The sequence below is a fragment of the Euleptes europaea genome, chromosome 2 (genome assembly GCF_029931775.1).
Source record: "Euleptes europaea isolate rEulEur1 chromosome 2, rEulEur1.hap1, whole genome shotgun sequence".
Taxonomy (NCBI): domain Eukaryota; kingdom Metazoa; phylum Chordata; class Lepidosauria; order Squamata; family Sphaerodactylidae; genus Euleptes; species Euleptes europaea.
In genome coordinates this window covers 76,010,000-76,029,091 of record NC_079313.1, presented here as the reverse complement: position 1 = coordinate 76,029,091, position 19,092 = coordinate 76,010,000, and the positions used below count along the sequence as shown (strand labels likewise).

At 43.5% G+C, this 19,092-nt stretch overlaps 1 protein-coding gene across 1 annotated transcript; it reads left to right on the top strand.

Annotated features, from left to right (window-relative positions):
* The first annotated feature begins 3,006 nt into the window (after nucleotides 1-3,006).
* Nucleotides 3,007-18,436, top strand: TSPAN1 (tetraspanin 1). Its single transcript, XM_056845388.1, has 7 exons — nucleotides 3,007-3,071; nucleotides 8,762-8,968; nucleotides 11,183-11,257; nucleotides 13,117-13,215; nucleotides 14,647-14,784; nucleotides 17,153-17,236; nucleotides 18,383-18,436. Exons 1-7 carry the CDS (start codon nucleotides 3,015-3,017, stop codon nucleotides 18,434-18,436), a joined length of 714 nt encoding a protein of 237 aa, XP_056701366.1. The 5' UTR covers nucleotides 3,007-3,014.
* The last annotated feature ends 656 nt before the right edge of the window (nucleotides 18,437-19,092 follow it).

Sequence of the window (19,092 nt, the reverse complement as noted above, 5' to 3'; positions counted from 1 at the left end):
ATGGAAAAGGACCAAGGATCCACCTGCCATCAAATTTCTTCCAACTTATGGCAGCCCGATGAATTAATGACCTCCAAAACATCCTATCGATAAAGGAAGGCTGCGACTTACTTTATCCATCTCATATTGCGGCTGCCCAGTAACATCTCACAATTCAAAACCGATCATGCCCAAAGAAGGTGCTGAAAAATTTGAGTCCTTTGTCACCCAGTGGGTAACACTTCACCCGTAAGAAGACACAGGCTCAGTGGTTTAACAGAAATAAATTATACTGGCTTAATTAAGACAGTTTAGATAATAAATAAATGAAATGCCTAAATATACAAAGCAGATAGAATGGGGAAATGACTCCCCCCCCCCTCAGATCTCAAATATAGCATAGAAGGACCACACTTGGAACCCTATACTAACACTATTATAATCACCACCTGGGCTACTGCCTTATAAATATTGTTGCCAACGGTTTGAGAATACCTAGAGATTGGGTTTTTTTTGTTTGTTTGTTTGTTAAATAGAAGTTGGTGAGGTGTGGTCTTTGCTCTAAAAGAGATTTGATTGGCTTGGAAGAGGGATGTTTTCTATTGTCTGGAGATCAGTTAGAATTCTGGGAGAGATCCCAGCCCTACGTGGAGGTTGGCAACTCTACATATAAAACAATTATCATGGTATGTTATGCTTATACAGTACATGCCACCTTTCTCCAGGATCAGAGGAGCATGCCTATTATATTAGGTGCTGTGGAAGACAGGCAGGATGCTGCTGCGGTTGCCTTGTTTGTGGGCTTCCTTGAGGCACCTGGTTGGCTGCTGCGTGAACAGACTGCTGGACTTGATGAGCCTTGGTCTGATCCAGCATGGCTTTTCTTATGTTCTGCTTTACATAGTAACTGGGATGACATACAGAGTTTAAATTAACTTGGAGATTCCTTGTGTGTGTGCTATGAATTGTTTCTAAGTAGTTCAGAAGGCTGTCCAGCTTTCACACACTGTTTTGTAAGAGTTCCAAAACCTGGATTTTATTTATTTCCAGAGATTATTGCAGCGAAGGGCAGGATTAGGCTCTGAAGGATTTTTATATGATGTCAGGGTGCCCTCCAGTGGTCGAGTGTATGTAGTTCATATTTTGAATATATTTTGCAGAAGAGTATTTTCAGAAACATGGAATGGCTTATAGATTTTTCCCTTTCAACTGCTATTTTATAAAAATCACAAGTGTTGATGGGAAAGAAAATACAAAATGAATACATAGATGGCAAGGTTAAACTGCGATAAAGCAGTTTATGTTAAGATAATTTGCTGTGATTATTTTTAGTCTCTGTTTATAACTTGTAATAGGAATGTTATCAGAACAGGACAGTCACCTTCTTGTTAGCCTTTGACCTAGAAACTTAGTGCCTAGATTTTTGTAATTGCTTTCCACAATAGCCATTCAGGGCTCCTGAGGAAAAATCATATAAGGTTGCTCTCTTCCCTCCCTGTCCTGTCCTAAATGGCATCCCTGCTGATGAGAATGCCAGAGACCCTTCTGCTGTGAACTGTATGGAATAAGCTGCTGTGGGAGGTAGGCTACATGACTGGACAGCTGTTGGTCTAAATTCAGTGAAGAGAATGGTCCAGGATGTCCTGCTGATAGAACCAAAGTTCATAAATATCAACAGCTTACATTCTCCAGCGCAGACTGGCGCTGCTTGTGACCACCAAGCCAAACTCAGCCCACCAGTGGCTTGATAAAATTGCTGGTATGGTAGCCTGTCCAGGAAGATCAGAGGGGTTTTGATGTTGGCGTCAAGCTCCTGGGTGGCCACAGTAGATAACTGATAGGCTACCTTTGGTTGGGTGGGTCACAAGTTGTGAGGACGTACTACCCAGCAATGTTGAGAAAAGGCTGTGAGGGGCTGTGGCTGAGTGGTAGGGCATCTGCTTAGCATGCAGAAGGTTCCAGGTTCAATCCTCGGCATCTCCAGTTAAAGGGACTAGGCAAGTAGATGATGTGAAAGGTTGCTACCTGAGACCCTGGAGAGCTCCTGCCAGTTTGAGCAGACAATACTGACTTTGATGGACCGAGGGTCTGATTCAGTATAAGGCAGCTTCATGTGTTCACCTGTAGCCACTAGAGAGCAGTAAAGAATAAAGAAAGTTAGCTTCCTAATCATATAGATTTTTGTTGTTGTTAAATAGAAGTTGGTGAGGTGTGGCCTTTGCTCTAAAAGAGATTTGATTGGCTTGGAAGAGGGATGTTTTTGATAGGCTGAAGCAACAAGCATAGGTTTGCTTAAGAAGCTGGGTGTCCTACCTAGTGGAACAGTAGAAAGAGTGTTTCAAGTTATTGTTGGTGTTGCCCTTAAAGGTAAGTTCTGTGTGGAATTCTCTGTGTGTGTGTGTGTGGGGGGGAGTCATGGGAGGATGATTTCCTAAACTGAAGAAGAGATTTGATGTAGGTTAGGGTTGCGGTGGGCTTTTAATTTGTCTTTTTGGTTGTGGCAGAATGCTGTGATTAGCCTCTCTGCTTTAAAAAAGTTGACTTGAGGAAGATCTGTCTGTGTGCATCTACTTTGAAATGATCAGCAAAAACATTTAGGCTGTGAAACTCACAATAAAAAGTCTCTAATGTTCTACACTAAAGACTGTGTCAGTGGATTCCCTTAAATTTGTTTTTAAAACACTTAGTTTAGAATGTGGGAGGAAATTTGTCTAGCTTGTAATGGGGGCCCTTGCTCTTTTGGGGGCGATGTATTTCTCCTCTACCTTTACAGTTGTGTTTTTCTCAAAAACAAAAAATCCTTCATAAATTATATACAAACACAGCTGTCATAAACTGGCTATGAATTTTGCTTAAGTCTAAAGTATTCTTACCAAGAAGTAAGCTTCACTAACATCACGTTAGGATTTCTGCATATACTTTTAGTATCAGATCATAAACTGAATCCTGTGTTCAACGTTTCGGAGGTGTGTTGGTTTTATCTCTCCACAGCTAACTGACTAGATCTCTGTTAACTTCTTTCTTTAGATACCAATATGAGTTGCTTCAGTTTTTTGAAGGTCATGATGGTTTTATTTAACCTGGCTATTGCTGTAAGTACTCTTTTATTTCTCTGACAATGCGTGATGGGTACTTGGTGTTCTAGTAAAGGACTGGTTAGGGGAATCCTACCCACGTTGGTAGATCTAATAATATGAGACAAAATACAGTCCAGTCTGCAAGGGTAAACACCCTTCTGAATATGGTTCAGATTGTGCTGCATGATGCCCTTCAAATTGATGGGGAATAGGTTGGATAGATTTAGACAAGACATACAAGTCCGGGGTGTCAAACTCAATTGTTATGAGGGCAGAATATGATATAAATGTCACTTGGCTGGGCCATGCCTCACCAGTCTAGATCGAGAGTCGGGTGTGTGTGTGTGGCTGCCTTGACTGGCTTGTGGGCTGGATAAGAGCTGTCAAGGGGCCAGATCCAGCCTGTGGACCTTATGTTTGACACCCCTGTACTAGGCTTTATGGAGACCATGTTAACCAGATGTATAATTCATTAATATAAGGTTTGCTCATGGCCATATTTAATATGTTATAGTTAATTCTGATCACATAGTGCTGTCCTTTGTCCCATCTTGTACTTATGAATTCCAGCAGTTCCTCAATACTGTAAAGGGTTTATGTTGGATTTATAGTTTGTGGATATGCTTATCATAAACAAGGCATGTGAATAATCTTTCTTGAAGTAAATATTCCAAAAACTGGATTAGATTTGTTTCTGGCCTCTTCCGATGCTCTCATGAGACTGGGACTGCACGACCCTTGTAGTCTTGTATAGCAGATGATTATATGGTGCATATTAAGTGATGCTGGGATCTGTTTAACCAAGTTAATTATTGCTTTGTTGGCTCATGGATTGTCTTTCTATTGGACGGCAGAGACCAGTAACTTTACCCTAGGACTGGTTTATAACAAACTTTATTGCTGACTCTGGTTGCTTTCTGCCGATGACACATCCAGGAGGATAAGTGGAAGCAGTGCCAAAAGCTCCTATTGTATTTATGGGGCCTAGTGGACAGGTGTGTCTTCATGTAAAGGCAGGCCAAGCCTACAAAATGGCAATGGATAACTTTAACTACAATCATGACGCAAGCCAAGGTACTCATTAAATTGTATTCACCTATCTCTTGCCTGCATCAGGACAAGTTGAGTGGGTGTTACAGTTGCTATGAGCTTGGTTTCATGCTTGTGATGTTATTTGTGCTGCAACAAACAGTGCAGACGTTGTCCTGATGAGCCAGTGATGCCTAGTGTTGCCAACCTCCAGGTACTAGCTGGAGATCTCCTGCTATTACAACTGATCTCCAGCCAATAGAGATCAGTTCACCGGGAGAAAATGGCCGCTTTGGCAGTTGGACTCCATGGCATTGAAGTCCCTCCCCTCCCCAAACCCCACCCTCCTCAGGCTCCATCCCAAAAACCTCTCACCGGTGGCGAAGAGGGAGCTGGCAACCCTAGGGATGCCTCTGTAGCAACATTCCCAAGGATTTCCCAAGTCAATTCACAGTTTTGCTATAGGCTGTTACCGCACTTGTATTCCCAGTGATGTATTAGGAGTTTGAAAATGTTATAAGAAATACTGTTCGCACTTTGTTTGGCCCCTTTAACTGTGAAGATGTCTTCCAACCATTTATAAGCCGTGTTATCCAAAAACCCTTTTAAAGCGATGTTTTTTATAACTCTTAATACATCGCTGGGAATACAAAGTGCGGTAACCCCCATAGTCTAATCCTAAAAAAACAGGAACCTGTCAATTGTGGCACTGACTGAAGTACAAGCAAGATAGACAAAATTTGCCAAGGGCACTAACATCACTACAGTACAAGGAAGCTCTTGTCAATGTAGAGCCTATAATCTGTGTACAAATAACACCTGAATGCATTCAACATTGTAAAGTTACAACATGTATTACTATGGTTCATATTACATTACTGTTTAACCAGTGGTTCTTAAAACTCTGTCCTAAGAAGCTCCAACTTTAAAAAAATTATTTGAGCCGCGGCAACGAGAGACTAACACAAAGTAGGTCAGTTGGTATGCTGGTCTGAGAGATAAAAGATTAAAAGAAGTAAGATTAGAGGCTAACAAACTTGCTTTGGTATCTTGTTAATATAATTATTTTCTTCACTGAAATGAGAATTTGGCCATGGGTTTCTGAAAGGCAGGTGAGAATCTGTTCAAGATTCCTGGGCTGTTAAATATATGTAACGTACATGAACACAGAGGAGACTTAATGTTAATCTATGTCCATCCCTTGAGGATTTGCTTCATTTACATGCACTGAAACTTGGAGCAATTTTTGCCCTTTGTACACCTTTTGAGGTGTATACATCTTTCTTTACATTTTTAAGGCAGAGATTATGTAACCATATACAACCTATCCTTTAATCCTCAGAATAATTTTTTACTTCCTCCAAAAATCTTTTGCAATGCAGCACTTCCAGATGTGAACCGGAAGTGACCTGTCCCTGCCTGCACAGATTGCCCGCCGACCCTCAGCTGGTCAGCAGGCGGCCAGGTGGATTGGCGGGAGTTTGCCTGCCATCACCTGGCAACCCTACTGGAAACTTTATTTATAGGGTTGCTGACCTTCTAGCAGGGCCTGGAGTTCTCCTGGAATTACTACTTATCTCCAGGCTACAGAGATCAGTTCCCCCAGAGAAAAGGGAGCTTTGGAGTGTGAACTGTATGGCTTCACACCTCTCTCTCCTGACTTCCCTCCCTTCCTCAATCTTTGCCCCCACCAAGCTTTACTCTCAAATATCCAGGAATTTCACAGTCTGGAGTTGGTACTCCTAGTGGCTGAGCTCCCATCACCTCCAGGTTCTTCTGGGTTTGGCTGTTTAGTGGCAGCAGGTTGGCTGGCAACCAGCATGAAACTGTGAAGGGGCAAGGACATGGGGGGCAAGGACATAGTGCAGATGTCATGATGCCACTTAGGGGGGAAACCTGGAGGTGGTGTCATGCCTTTCCATGAATCACTGGAAACTCTAGGGTCAAACCATTTCTATCTATTCCTAGAGAGACATGACATCATTTCCATGTTTTCCCAAGAAGTCATATCACACCACTGGCCTCATGGTGTTTTTTGTAAAAAACAACAACATTTTTTAAAGAGGGGCACCTATGTTTCCTCTTTCTGTGAGGTGGTAAATGTCATGCCTGTTTTGAAGGTAAACTCTTTTTACCTTTACCTTTTACCTTTAGAGTCCTACAAGTTGCTTTCCCCCTGGGTGATGGGTTAACTTGTTGCTTTCATATGTTGCCTAGACATGAGAAAAGTGTGAGTTTGTGCCCTTGCTTCAAAACCCACAAAGGTTGATGATGCCCTCACCCTTGCATCAGTCTGCCTTTGCTGGTTCAAGCTGTTCCATTTGTGTAGCTCGATAGAGTTTAGATGCTAGCTGATATTCTTGCCATTCCCACTTAGATTATAAGGAAATGGCTGCTCTGAGATTGGCTTCATTTCTCCTCTGACCCACCCCAACAGCTTTTCCCAGCCTGGTACCTGTGTGTAAATGTTTGCTGAAGCAGTGTCTGCCTTAACCTTTTGTTTGAAAGCAAACAAAACTAGCACCTTTGGTCAAGGACAATGGCTTTGAGCCTGTTGGGGATGTTTTTGTACAGTGCCAAGAGCATCGCTGAATTTAAATTACAAGGGTGAAGGTGTGAATAGCTTATTGTGAAACCTTCCCTGTGTAATAGGAGAATGGGCAAGTTTTCAGGGAATTCTCAGTGCAGCAAGTTGAAACAAGACTACTGATTAGATATCTAAGGGAGGATATCTAAGACGTAAACCTGCCCTGAGTCGGTGCATTCTCACATGTGTGTTGCGTGTTTGCCTGCATGTAAAAACGTGTTCCTCTTCAGTGTCACCAGTAGGGTTGCCAGGTCCCCCTTGCCACCAGTGGGAGGTTTTTTTTTTTTTGGGGGGGGGGGGGAGACATGCGTGCACAAAAATGCCCCTTCCAGGTTTACCCTGGAAGTGACTGAGACACTCTACCGTGTCCTTAAAAAACTCTATGGAAACTAGAGTTTATGGGGTATGATCTGGTTCACCATGCCTCCCTGTTATTGCCGGGGGCGGGGGCTGGTTCCCCACTGTAGTGGGAGATTACCCCTATGCTGATTCCCTGCCTGTGCTTTGCAGGCCAGCAGGAGAAATGGGGGGGGGGGGCTTCTGGAGTTGCACCAGTGCACGACCTCACTTCCAGTGAAAAACTGGACATTACATCATTACCTTGAAATGATGCTCCAGGATTTGGCCAACCCTCTATGGTTAACCCCCCAATTCTTCCTCACAGGTTGTTGGCTGCAGGTGCCAACCCTACATGTGGTTGCCAGCCCCCAGGTGGGCCCTGAAGCTCTGCCAGAATTACAACTGATCTCCAGATAGAGATGCTGGCTGCTGCCGGGTACCCTGAGGAGGATTGGAGGGTGGAGATGGCCCGTCATCAGGATTGACATTGTAGAATTTGCCTAATCTCTATGGTTCAAACACAGAGGTTTTTAGCAAATCCTTGAGCATTGCTCCCAACAGCATGACACCACTTCTAGGTATGGTTGCCAACCTCCAGGTGGAGACTGGAGATCTCCTGGAATTACTACTGATCTCCAGACTACATAGATAGCTTATTATTTATTTAAAACATTCTACTTTTCCTGGAGAAAATGCCTACTTTGGAAGGTGGGCTGCATGGCAGTATACTAGGGTTGCCAACCTCCAGTTACTAGCTGGAGATCTCCTGCTATTACAGCTGATCTCCAGCCGATAGACATCAGTACACCTCGAGAAAATGGCCACTTTGGCCATTGGACTCTATGGCATTGAAGTCCCTCCCCTCCCCAAACCCCACCCTCCTCAGACTCTGCCCCAAAAATCACCAGGTATTTCTAAACCCGGAGCTGGCAACCCTACAGTATACCTTACCACGGTCCCTCCCCTCCCTAAACCCCACTCTTCCAGGCTCCGTCCTCAAATCTCCAGGTATTTCTGAAACCGTAGTAGGCAACGTTGCTTCCGAGATTTGCTGGAGGTGACATTGTGTGCCAGTTTGTGCCCAATTTCTCTTCATCTCCCCGCCCCCATCAGTGCCTTTGCCCACCAGCATCGTAGCAGGAGACCTGGAACCCCTGGGTTGCAACCACAAGGCTTAGTGCCCCAGGAGAAAATGGCAGCTTTGGAGGATGGACTGTACGGCATCACATCCCCGCAGAGCAATCTCCCCTCCCAGAATTTGAAAAGCCATAGTTGGTGACCCTAGTATTTCAACTTCCCCAAAGCTGCAGGGTAGATACCCCTCTTAAAATTTATGACTGAAATATTGACAAAATTGAAGGTTTCGTGAGGTTAAAATGTTTTGCAAACCTCCCACTCTCCTCCATTCAAACTTGGCAAATGTGGTAACTATCCCATGGACTCACTGGTGTGTTTTCAGCTAAAGCTGGCCTGCGCAGTTTATGACGCACCATGCCAAATGCTGCTCCTCAACTGGAAACCCCTCAGGGACTTGATCAACTCCAATTCTTCTGCCTGCTAGAGCTGCAACAACTGGGCAGGGCGGGGGAATGTTGTCACATACTTTGGTCATCCAAAGCTGGTCTCTTTACCTTGAGCTGGTCTCTTTACCTTGATAAGTCACAAGTTGTGCAGGTATGAAGTCAATCGCAATTCATTTTTCTCCCTGCCCCATACTTATTTTTGGAAATAACTTTCTGTTCTCTCTTAGCTTGGTGGAGCAGCGCTCCTGGGCATTGGCATCTGGGTCAGCGTTGACAGCAACTCTTTTATCAACCTGTTTGGCCCGCTGTCGTCCAATGTTTTACAATTTGTGAATGTGGGCTACCTCCTCATCGCCATTGGAGCCGTCCTGTTTTTTCTGGGTTTCCTAGGATGCTGTGGAGCTCAGAAAGAGAGCAAATGCCTTCTGATCACGGTAAGATTTTTATTTATTCATTCATTTGTTTTATACCCTCCCCAACAACGTCGGCCTCGGGGCAGCTCACAACACGTTATAACAGTTAAATCATAACAATTCCAATTTAAATGTCCAACATTCTAAAATTCTAGCTATTAACAACAACAGTTGTCTCTGTTGCATGTCTGCCCATGCAGTAGGGATGCCAACCTCTAGGTTCTAGCTGGAGATCTCCTGCTATTACAACTGATCTCCAGCCGATAAAGATCAGTTCATGGAGAGAAAATTGCTGCTTTGGCAATTGGACTTTATGGCATTGAAGTCCCTCCCCAAACCCTGCCCTCCTCAGGCTCTGCTGCAAAAACCTCCCACTGGTGGCGAAGAGGGACCTGGCAACCCTACCATGCAGACATGGAGAGCTCATCTATAGGAAAAGAACTGTTAAGGCAAAGTGGGAATAAGGCTTGTCATAAGGCTAGACCGTTAAGGCAGAAGGATCTCGGACCATGCAGTCAATTAACCACAATTTCCTTAATCCTGACTCTTCTGTGCATGGTAGTTTTATGTGTGTGCATGTGTGCGTGCTTTTTTCTTAAGATGATCACTGTTGGATTTCTGTTCTTTGTAAAAGGATTAACCATTCAAATTGAGCAATGTTGAATCATTGTGGTGATATTTCAAAGAATTATTTTCCTTACTTGAATTTGGTACAATGAGGCCAAACTAATGTTCAGTAACATTAGTACCCTGGGGGCAGATGCAAATGATGGTCTTGTGTTTTCAAGCAGCAGATGACTCCTGGTCGAAGATTATGCAGCTTTTCTCGTAATTCTGTTTTCTTGGTATGCTTACAGTGTCTTAATCCATGGCTGCCTGTCCTTTTCTTGGAAGGTGTCTTTCCTGCCATTTTTCCCTACTAGTACACTTGGAGAGTTTCAAAATTGTTACTTCCTCTTTTTAGTAAGCAGAATGTTCTGCTCAGGCTGCAGAAGGGCTTGCATGTCTATCTAAATTTCCAGAGAATGAAGGCAGAAGTGACAATAACCTGAAAAAAATAGAAGAATTTGTACTGAATGGGATGGAGATGGCAATGTATCAGCATGTTTGAAAGATTTAAAAAAATCAGACAAGGATGGTGCTTTGAATTTGAAGAAGAGTCTTTAAATCACCTTCCCTTAAAAAGACCTAAAGTAGGTTATCACCAACCATATGAGAGAACTCTCAGTAAACTGGGAAATCCCTACTAGAATATGCTCTGAATATCCCTCTTTTTGCTCAGATTACAAGCTAAATAAGATTTGATCTAGGGACCCATGACAGAGTCAAAGAGCTGTACAGGATAGGGTTGCCAACCTCCAGGTAGCAGCTGGAGATCTCCCGCTATTACAACTGTTCTCCAGCCAATAGAGATCAGTTCCCCTGGAGAAAATGGCCACTTTGGCAATTGGACTCTATGGCATTGAAGTCCCTCCCCTCCCCTTAGTACTAAGGATATTGGTTTTTTCTCCTTTTTTTTTATAAGGGGCGGACTTGTGATATGGATCTGGAATATGATTTACACTGAAATAAGATCGATTAAACAGGAAATATCCCTAAAATATGTTGTTTAATATGATTAAATTTATGTTATACTGGCTGCAATTTTATGCAGCCAAATGGAAAGGGACAAAGGTTTCAGAATAAAGGGATTAAATCATTTAAATGTTAGAACTGGTGGAGTTGGAGAAACTAGGGAAAAGGGGAGAATTGAAGGAATCATTGTGATAATGTATAAGATCTGGGAAAAATGGAAGGTTACTTTTTACTCTGATCCAGAATGTAAAATTTTATATATCATGAAACTTTAGAATGAGATTAATACTAGGATCAGAATATGTTAACGAAGGATAATAACACTTTATTAAGAGGTAGATGGAAATGATGGGGAAGTCAATTTATTTTTTATGTTTAATGGTAATCAAGACAACAATTAATGTAATTGTGATTGTGATATTATTTTTACATTGTTGTTAAAATTATGAAGAATTTATAGTTTAAAAAAACCAATAAAAATTTATATATGAAGTCCCTCCCCTCCCCAAACCCCACCCTCCTCAGGCTATGCCCCCAAAATCTCCAGGTATTTCCCAACCCAGAGCTGGCAACCCTAGTAGAGGACATTTGCAGTTATTGTATCGTTTTTGCTCACTCCACAGAGAATGAGTACAGCCTGACTCTTTTCTCTCTTCCTAGTTCTTCTCCATTGTCCTGATCATCTTCATCATTGAAGTTGCTGCTGCAGTGGTGGCCCTGGTCTACACATCTGTTGTAAGTAGAAGGGATGGATGTGGGGCAAGAAGAAATTAAGTGAGAGGAGAGTAGCCTACTGTCTTCAGCTTTGGAATTTTGGGGGTTGATTAACTGGGATGTCTTGAATAGCTGCTGATAGAGATGCCTCTAGCAAGCATGACAGTTCTCCTCTTTCAAGGAGCACACTTCCAATTTGACAATGATTTATCATCTAATCTTGTAAAATACTAGGAGAAAGGTTTACATCTGAAAAACTCAGCAAGAACAATTAACGTTCTAGTTATGGAACAACCTTCCCAGGGAGGTGTGCCTGCCCCCACCCCATTGTTGATCTTCAGGAGGCAGTTGAAGACAGTTTTATTTAGGACTGCATTTGACTGATTTAGTTTTTATTTGCAGTCCTAACTGGGCTTTTAAAATTGCTGACTTTTAATGGTTTTTTAAATAATTGTTGTTTATTGGTTTTTTTTAAAAAATAGTGTTTTATTTATATTGTAAGCCACCTTGAGTTCTGCAAGAGAGAAAGGCAGCAAATAAACGTTTTAACTAAATAAAACTGGATCTCTTTGCAAGAGTTTTCTTCTATGACAAGCTCAGAGTGGCTCAAGAGTCTATTTTCAACATGTTTGAAGTTTACCTCATGAAAGCCTTCTGTTGATATTTGGAATGAAATTATGACAAATGAGCACAATTGATTTTGCAAACCACACATAGGAATTTGACTTTAGTTAATGGGAAATATTTAAGGTAATCAATTGGCTTAATGTGCAATGTGCAAAATGGGGTTGGAACTTCTCAGAAGAGAGGCTAAAATTATTTCTGGGGTTTGGATATTAGAACTTCTAAACAAGGCATGCATGGCAAAGTAAGATGCATGACAACTATTGGAATTTATCCCTTAACATACATAAAAAAATAGTTGCATGCAAAGAAGAAAACATAAACAGCTTTCTCAGCTTCTAGGAGATCTATGGACCTGTTTTATTTTTCTGGAGACATGAGAAGCCAAACTAGAATAGGGTGGGAGCAACCATAGTGGTTTGTCCTAAAAAAAAAAAAAAAAGAACTTTGCTGTGTCTGATGTTTTTAACATCAAAAAGAGTGTGCAAGAACAAACCCTCCTCTTTTACATAAAAGTAAAGCACTGGTAGCATGAAGTCCTTACTAAAAGAGTTAAGTTTCATTGTACCTTAATTTGAGTTTCCCAGCTGTGGTTCTTGAAGAAGGAATCAGCACCGCCCTGTTTGTTAATGGATAACTCCTTTGACGAAGAGGCACATGAGCCATGACATGGCAGTCGCCAAAAAAAGAACGAAGCGAAACACATTGTAGCAAGAGAAGCTCAAAAGTCAATGTTTAAATGATAGAGCAAAGTTGCTGCTCCATCAGTGTAGCAACAAAGACAATTTCCACTTCTCACACACCAGATATGGTTAACACTTTTAAGTAATAGGAGTTGGCCCATAGTTACAGAAAGAATAGATCTCACAAATGTGCAGTACTAGTCCCATGGGGTTTGATAGGATCCGGAATAAATAAGGCTAGGATTGCAGTCCCCATCAGTTCTAAATAAGTGGCTCAGATTGGATGTCTTCTGTAGCTTTTTGCAGTATAGATTTGGTTAGATGGATCAGTTGAAAAAGGCCACCTGACCTCAGAAAACTAATATGCGTAACTATTGAGCAAATGGAATTTTTGTAAATATTAAGTTCTCAGTTTCTGTTGTGTGCAAGTGAGAACAGGTAGGGTAGCAGTTTCCTATAAACTGTCGTGTCCTGTGAAGACTGAAAACAAAAGCAGTGTTGGGGTTGAGTCTTTAGTTCTCCACAAATATTACTACAATGTTGGGGCTTGATTACATCTTTCTTTCCTTGCAGGCAGAGACTATATTGGAAGGAACAGTAACAAAAGTACTGAAAAATGACTATGGGCAGAATAAAGACGTGACAGCAGTCTGGAATAAAACAATGAGTGAAGTAAGTTGTCCTGCAGAACAGCTCACAATTATGAAGAATGATCAACAGTTCTGGCTGAAGCATAGGCTAGTGGACTACTGACTGATCTACTGACTGATATTTTGCTTGGCTTTCTATAGGAAACCCAAATACTATTTTGGGTTGCTTTTAGGGTAGCTGAGGTAAAAATGACATTGCTTTGCTTCATCATTTTTTTGCTTTCTACTGTGTTATGTATCTGGTTCTAGCTGGCAAACTGTGACAAGGATGCATGCAACCAGCTTAGAAGCAACCAGCAGAGGTTATGAAAGAATTGTTGGGCATATGACTAGGGTTTCCAACCTCCAAGTACTAGCTGGAGATCTCCCGCTTTTATACCTGCTCTCCAGCTGAAAGAGATCAGTTCACCTGGAGAAAATGGCCACTTTGGCAATTGGACTCTATGGCATTGAAGTCCTTCCCCTCCCCAACCCCCACCCTCCTCAGGCTCCGCCCCCAAAATCTCCAGGTATTTCCCAACCCGGAGCTGGCAACCCTAACCATAATGGACTAGGCACAGATGTAGCATTTTAATGTCTAGTGGTCTTCCAATAAGGTTTTCTGGCTTCTGCTATAATAACACTCATGTTTCGAGCCAGAAACCTTCCAAATTTGACTAGATACTAACATGCACATTTCCTCTACTCCACTTCCTTTAAATCTGATACCCTGAAAATTATTCCTTCTCTGTCTGCTTTGCATGCTCACCGCTGTAAGTGGAAGAAGCAACTTGCTTCTGATCACCAGAGACAAACGTTTCTGGAAACATGAGATTCATTAACAGACAATACTAGTGTCAACTTCCACCACCACCATACCATACCATTCCATCTCCTGCATCAGATGAGCACTCCAGCACTGCAGAAACTGAGTAGAGGAGTATGAACAGAAGGCAACTTTTTTTCACTCTTTGTAAAGCATCAAATTTACTCCTCTTTTGTGAACTGCATTCCCATTTGGGGGCCTGTGTTGGCCAGACATGCAAAGGCAAAGGGTTCAAGCAAGTTATGGCATGCATATCAAATCTGACTTTGTCAAAAGTTGTACCTGTTGCTTGACTGGGCTGGGGAAAAGTGAAATGCCCTCTTCAGGAGGGCCTTTAGTTTCCTAGTCGTGTTGCAGTGTGCCTGGCAAGGTAGACAGGGGTTCCTTCTGCTTGCTCTGATGCTAGAGACAGTGCTAAAAGTGGAGCAGTAGCAGCCTATGCAATTAGGGTGGCAAAGGTTTACTAGCATCCTGAGCGGCCAAGCAGAGATGGCGTTGCTTTAAGGTTGTTGTTCAGACTGATGAAGACCTTAATTCCAGTGAGATGGTGATGGTTATCTAAGCTGCTGAGTAATTCTGCCGTGTTATGGAAGAGGTACTTGCGATGGGACACAGGAATATACTAACCTCCCTTTTTTTTCTCCCCAGCTGAAATGCTGTGGCTTAATGAACTACACAGATTTCAATGACTCCTACTACCTTAGCCAGCATAGAGAATATCCACCGTTCTGCTGTGAAGGCAACACGACCTGCACTATGCAATTGGCTGAGAGGGACAATATAACAGTAAGAGAACAAATGACTGTTCCTTGTATTGTGTAGTGTGTGTGTGTGTGTGTGCGCGCGCTTCAAATGACTCATATTCTCAGCCGTGTATTGGTGGTATCTCACCAGGTAAGATAATGGTGCTTCTAAAATAGAAGTTGGTGTTTCTGCTGGCTGTGAGCAACGTTGCTCTTTTGGGGAGAAGAAAGCTGGGTGCATCTTCTGATCTAGTTGAATCTCACAGTGAATTCTTATCTGGAGAACCAGGTTTGATTCCCCACTCCTCCACATGAGCGGTGGAGGCTAATCTGGTGAACTGGATTTGTTTCCCCCCAGCTGGATGACCTTGGGCTAGTCACACTCATTCAGCCCCACCTATCTGTGGGGAGGGGAAGGGAAGGTGATTGTAAGCCGGTTTGATTCTTCCTTAAGTGGTAGAGAAAGTCGGCATATAAAAACCAGCTCTCCTCCTCCTCCTAAATTCCTGGTGGATTTGTAGGTAGAATTTCTGGGGAACCAGTTTAACTAGAGTTCCATGATATGGATGAGTCTGCATACTGACCTCTAGCAGCAGCAGTTGCAGGTCTTTGCAGAGGCTGCAGTATATATGATGTGGATTTGGCTCTTCCAGCTGAACAACTTGTTGGTGAGGCAGGCCCAGTCCATGAAGTGCAGAGGTCCCAAAAGCTTCCAGACAATGCACACTGTTTTTTCCAAGACTCCTTGCTGAATGTCACTATTGGGTAAGGTTGGAGATAACCCAGTCTGTGCAAGTCATGGATTGCCAAGAAATCTTCAAATGCCAGTAGAGATCTCCTGGCAACAGAGATTAGTTCACCTGGAGAAAATGGCCACTTCAGAAGGTGGACCCAATGGCATAACACCCCACTGAAGTCCCTCCCATCCCCAAACTCCACCCTCCTCAGGCTCCACCCCCAAAATCTCCAGGCATTTCCCACCCAATTCAGAACTGGCAACTCTAAATGCTCAAGCCAGTTGCCAGCTTGCGGCTTGTAGTTTCTCCTGCACAGCAGTGGTGTGGCTCAGGCCAGCTGCCCAAGCAGGTGCTTAGCTCTGGCCAGCTGCTCACTCTAGGTGCTGTCCCTTGCTGCTACTGGTCCATGCTGCTCCTTTAGTAGGGACAGCAGTGGCCAGCCCAGCAGTAGCCTTCTTGCCACTGAAGTCATCATGGTGGCTTCTCTCCTGAGGTCCCTTGCCCCACCATCCAGAGGTGAGGCAGCAAGGGATGTCTGGGGGCTCCTCCCAATGCTGCTGCTACTACATGAGGCCCAGCCCAGCAGTGGCAAGGGATGGAGGCTGGAGGAAGTTTGACAAAGCCAGGTGTTGGTAGGTTTGCCAGCCTCCAGGTTGGGCCTGGAGATCTCCCAGAATTATAACCGATCTCCAGGTGACAGAGATAAGTTCCCTTGGAGGAGATGGTTGCTTTGAATGGTGGACTCTTATTGCATTATACCCTCCCCTCCCCAGACCCCACGTTCCTTGGCTCTACCCCTAAAATCTTCAGGCATTCCCCAACCTGGAGGTGGCAACCCTAGCTGTTGGGCAGGTGGAGGCCCTGCCCTGATCTATCATCATTCTGTAACTGCACAACTGGCACAGCCTCCTAGTCCGCCACCCTAGTCTCTCCTAAACCTGATTGCATGAGCCACCATGGCTGCGAGTGTGGTGACAGGCAAAGGCTGCATGGTGGTTTTTTGGGGGAGGAGCACAGGACCCCTCCCCCCAGCACGGGGCCCATGGCAGATGCTCCAGTCGCCCCATGGCTAAGACCAGCCCTGGTGCCTAGAACCTTCTGAAGTTGCAGATAGGGACATGCATACCACCGTTCCGCTCATCTGAATTCGAAGCCTTCGTCCAGCTTGTAAAAGAGCCACTGAAGTATGAGGAAGGCTTTAAGCTTTGCTCAGTAGAATGGTAAGGTACACATCATTGGTTTGGATCCAGCAATGCGTAAGCGGAAATGCAAACAAACTTACTGCTGTTCTGCTTGTGCAATCATTAGCACTTTGCTCCCTATATTTTATAGTGCCCAGAAATAGCCTGCATGATATCTTGGGATACAATATGTTTAACATGGTGAAAGGGAATAGCATCAGGTTATTTTCCTGCTTCTGCTAGTGTGAGGATTGTAATGCATGCAGAAATCGCCCAGTAGATCCAAGCCATTATCTCCCCCCGCCCAGCTCCAGCCTTGCGCAGGAAGCTTGCTAAATGGATGGGGTTTTTTTTTGTAACAACCCAATGCTTATGCTAGCTAGTTGACCTCTGAAATCCAACTATTGTCCATTTCTAATGCACCTTTCTTGTTTGACTGTGAATGGAAATTGTAATGGTCATTGCTTTATCTTTATTTATTTTTTTATCCTAGGGATGCTTTCCTAAGTTGCTGTCTGAAATACGTTCAAATGCTGGTGTAGTGGGAGGAGTAGCAGCCGGAATCTGTGTGCTGGAGGTCTGTTGACTGACCCTTGCAGTCCCCTTTGGAGCATTGAGCTATGTTGCTGTATTTCGTGATTGCTTAGGCACATCAGTGGAAGAGATGCTTCTCCCTTTACCAAAGCCTTCATGTAGCTTTTATCAGGCGGAGGATGATATAGGGTTGACAAGAGGCCTGGAAGGAAAAAAAGGACATCCTGGCCTTTATTAAAAGGCTCAATGGAGGGTCATTTACCAGATGACGTTACATACCTCCATGCCATGGGAACCCCAGCTGTCCATTTCTGCACATGAACCCTTCGTTAAAGGGACAGGACACTTCCCCACCAGGCCTGTTGGCAACCATATGATGATTAGTTTCATCACCCTTCACCTGGTGACTCTGTGAGCATGTTTTGAAAATATTACAATCTTGATTATTATACTTCTGATCTCCATGCTTTTTCTTGGCTGCACACCAATGGTGTAAGGAGCTCAAGGCTTGAAGAGTCATTACAAGTTATTCTTTCAAAACATCCTGGGGCATGAGAAATGGCAACTAAATTGAACTTAACTGAGCAGAATATTACTTGTGCATAGTTCAAGTAGGTATAGTAGTGCAGGCAGCATTCCTGTATGTTGCGGTGCTACATGATAGCAATGAAGAAAGAACCCTTTCACAATAAGATTCTTAACAAAGGCCGGATGTGGATCGTCTTTTCCTGTCTTGGTGTGCATCAAATGTACAAGCTTTGCTAAGTTGTATGCAGGAGCCCAAGTGTCTCTCCCCCTGCCCGCCTCCCACTGCCACACACTGACTAGTAAAGAACCCAGGACTGGTGAAGAGTGCCTTGGTGTATCAAAGGCTGTTTCTGGTCTGAGAGACTCTGTAGAACTTGGGAGGTTATGTTGCTCTTTTTACTTGTGAGAAATTGGTCCTTAACGCACGGACTGGATAAGTAGCTAATTACACACTGATCTATGTTGCAGGCTGAAGGATGGCTAGATGTTTGAGTTGTCTGCCCTGAAAACGTTATCCATCCTCTTCTCCCTCCTTATAACAAATATCAGAATTAGTAAGAATGTATGGTCTGTTCCCATCCCAGTTTTAAAGCTCTGCCCATGTAAGGAACTTGTACAGAAGTGGTAGAAAATAGTCCTTCTGTCCCATTTTGTTTTCCAGATTGCAGCAATGACAGTAGCAATGTACCTGTATTGTCGCCTAGATGAGAAATGACTAGGATAGACGCCTAGAAGGACCACCAGCCAGGAGGCCAGAGAACATGGCAACCTTTTCTTAACCTGTGTCTACAACAATCAAACATTTCTTGAGCCTGAGGCATCTCATGTGATTAATTTATTTGACTCTACCGAGCTGGAATCTATAGTATGTACATGAATGAAAAGTGGTTTGATATGAAATTTTTGTGATGCGAAGGGCTCTTGTGTTGAAAGCCAGAGATAAGGAAACTGAAGACTGAAAGGAAAACAGTGCTTCTCCCTTCTAGAAGATGCCGCAGTTACTACAGGGAACCTTTGGGTGGCTTAGATACCTGGCATCCTGAGACTAGTATGAAATCTCTCTCTCTTCCCGGGAGAATGAATGGTTCAGAATGCTGCCCATGGTTTTCAAAGGCTCCCATTCCTATGCAAATAATAGAGTTGTAACCTCCAGATGGTATAAATGGGAGTCAACCTCACTCCTGGGTGTAGATACCAGCCTAACACAAACAAGAAAGAAACAAAAACGCAGCTGGCTTTTGGGGGTGCTGCATGGCTTGTAGATAGAATCAGTTCTCTGCATGTCAATGCATGGGGGAAACTGCCCATCTCCTCTTCCTTCCCTTCCCCCAGTATGCTAATTCCAATGAACCAAAATCTGTCTGGGCTTCT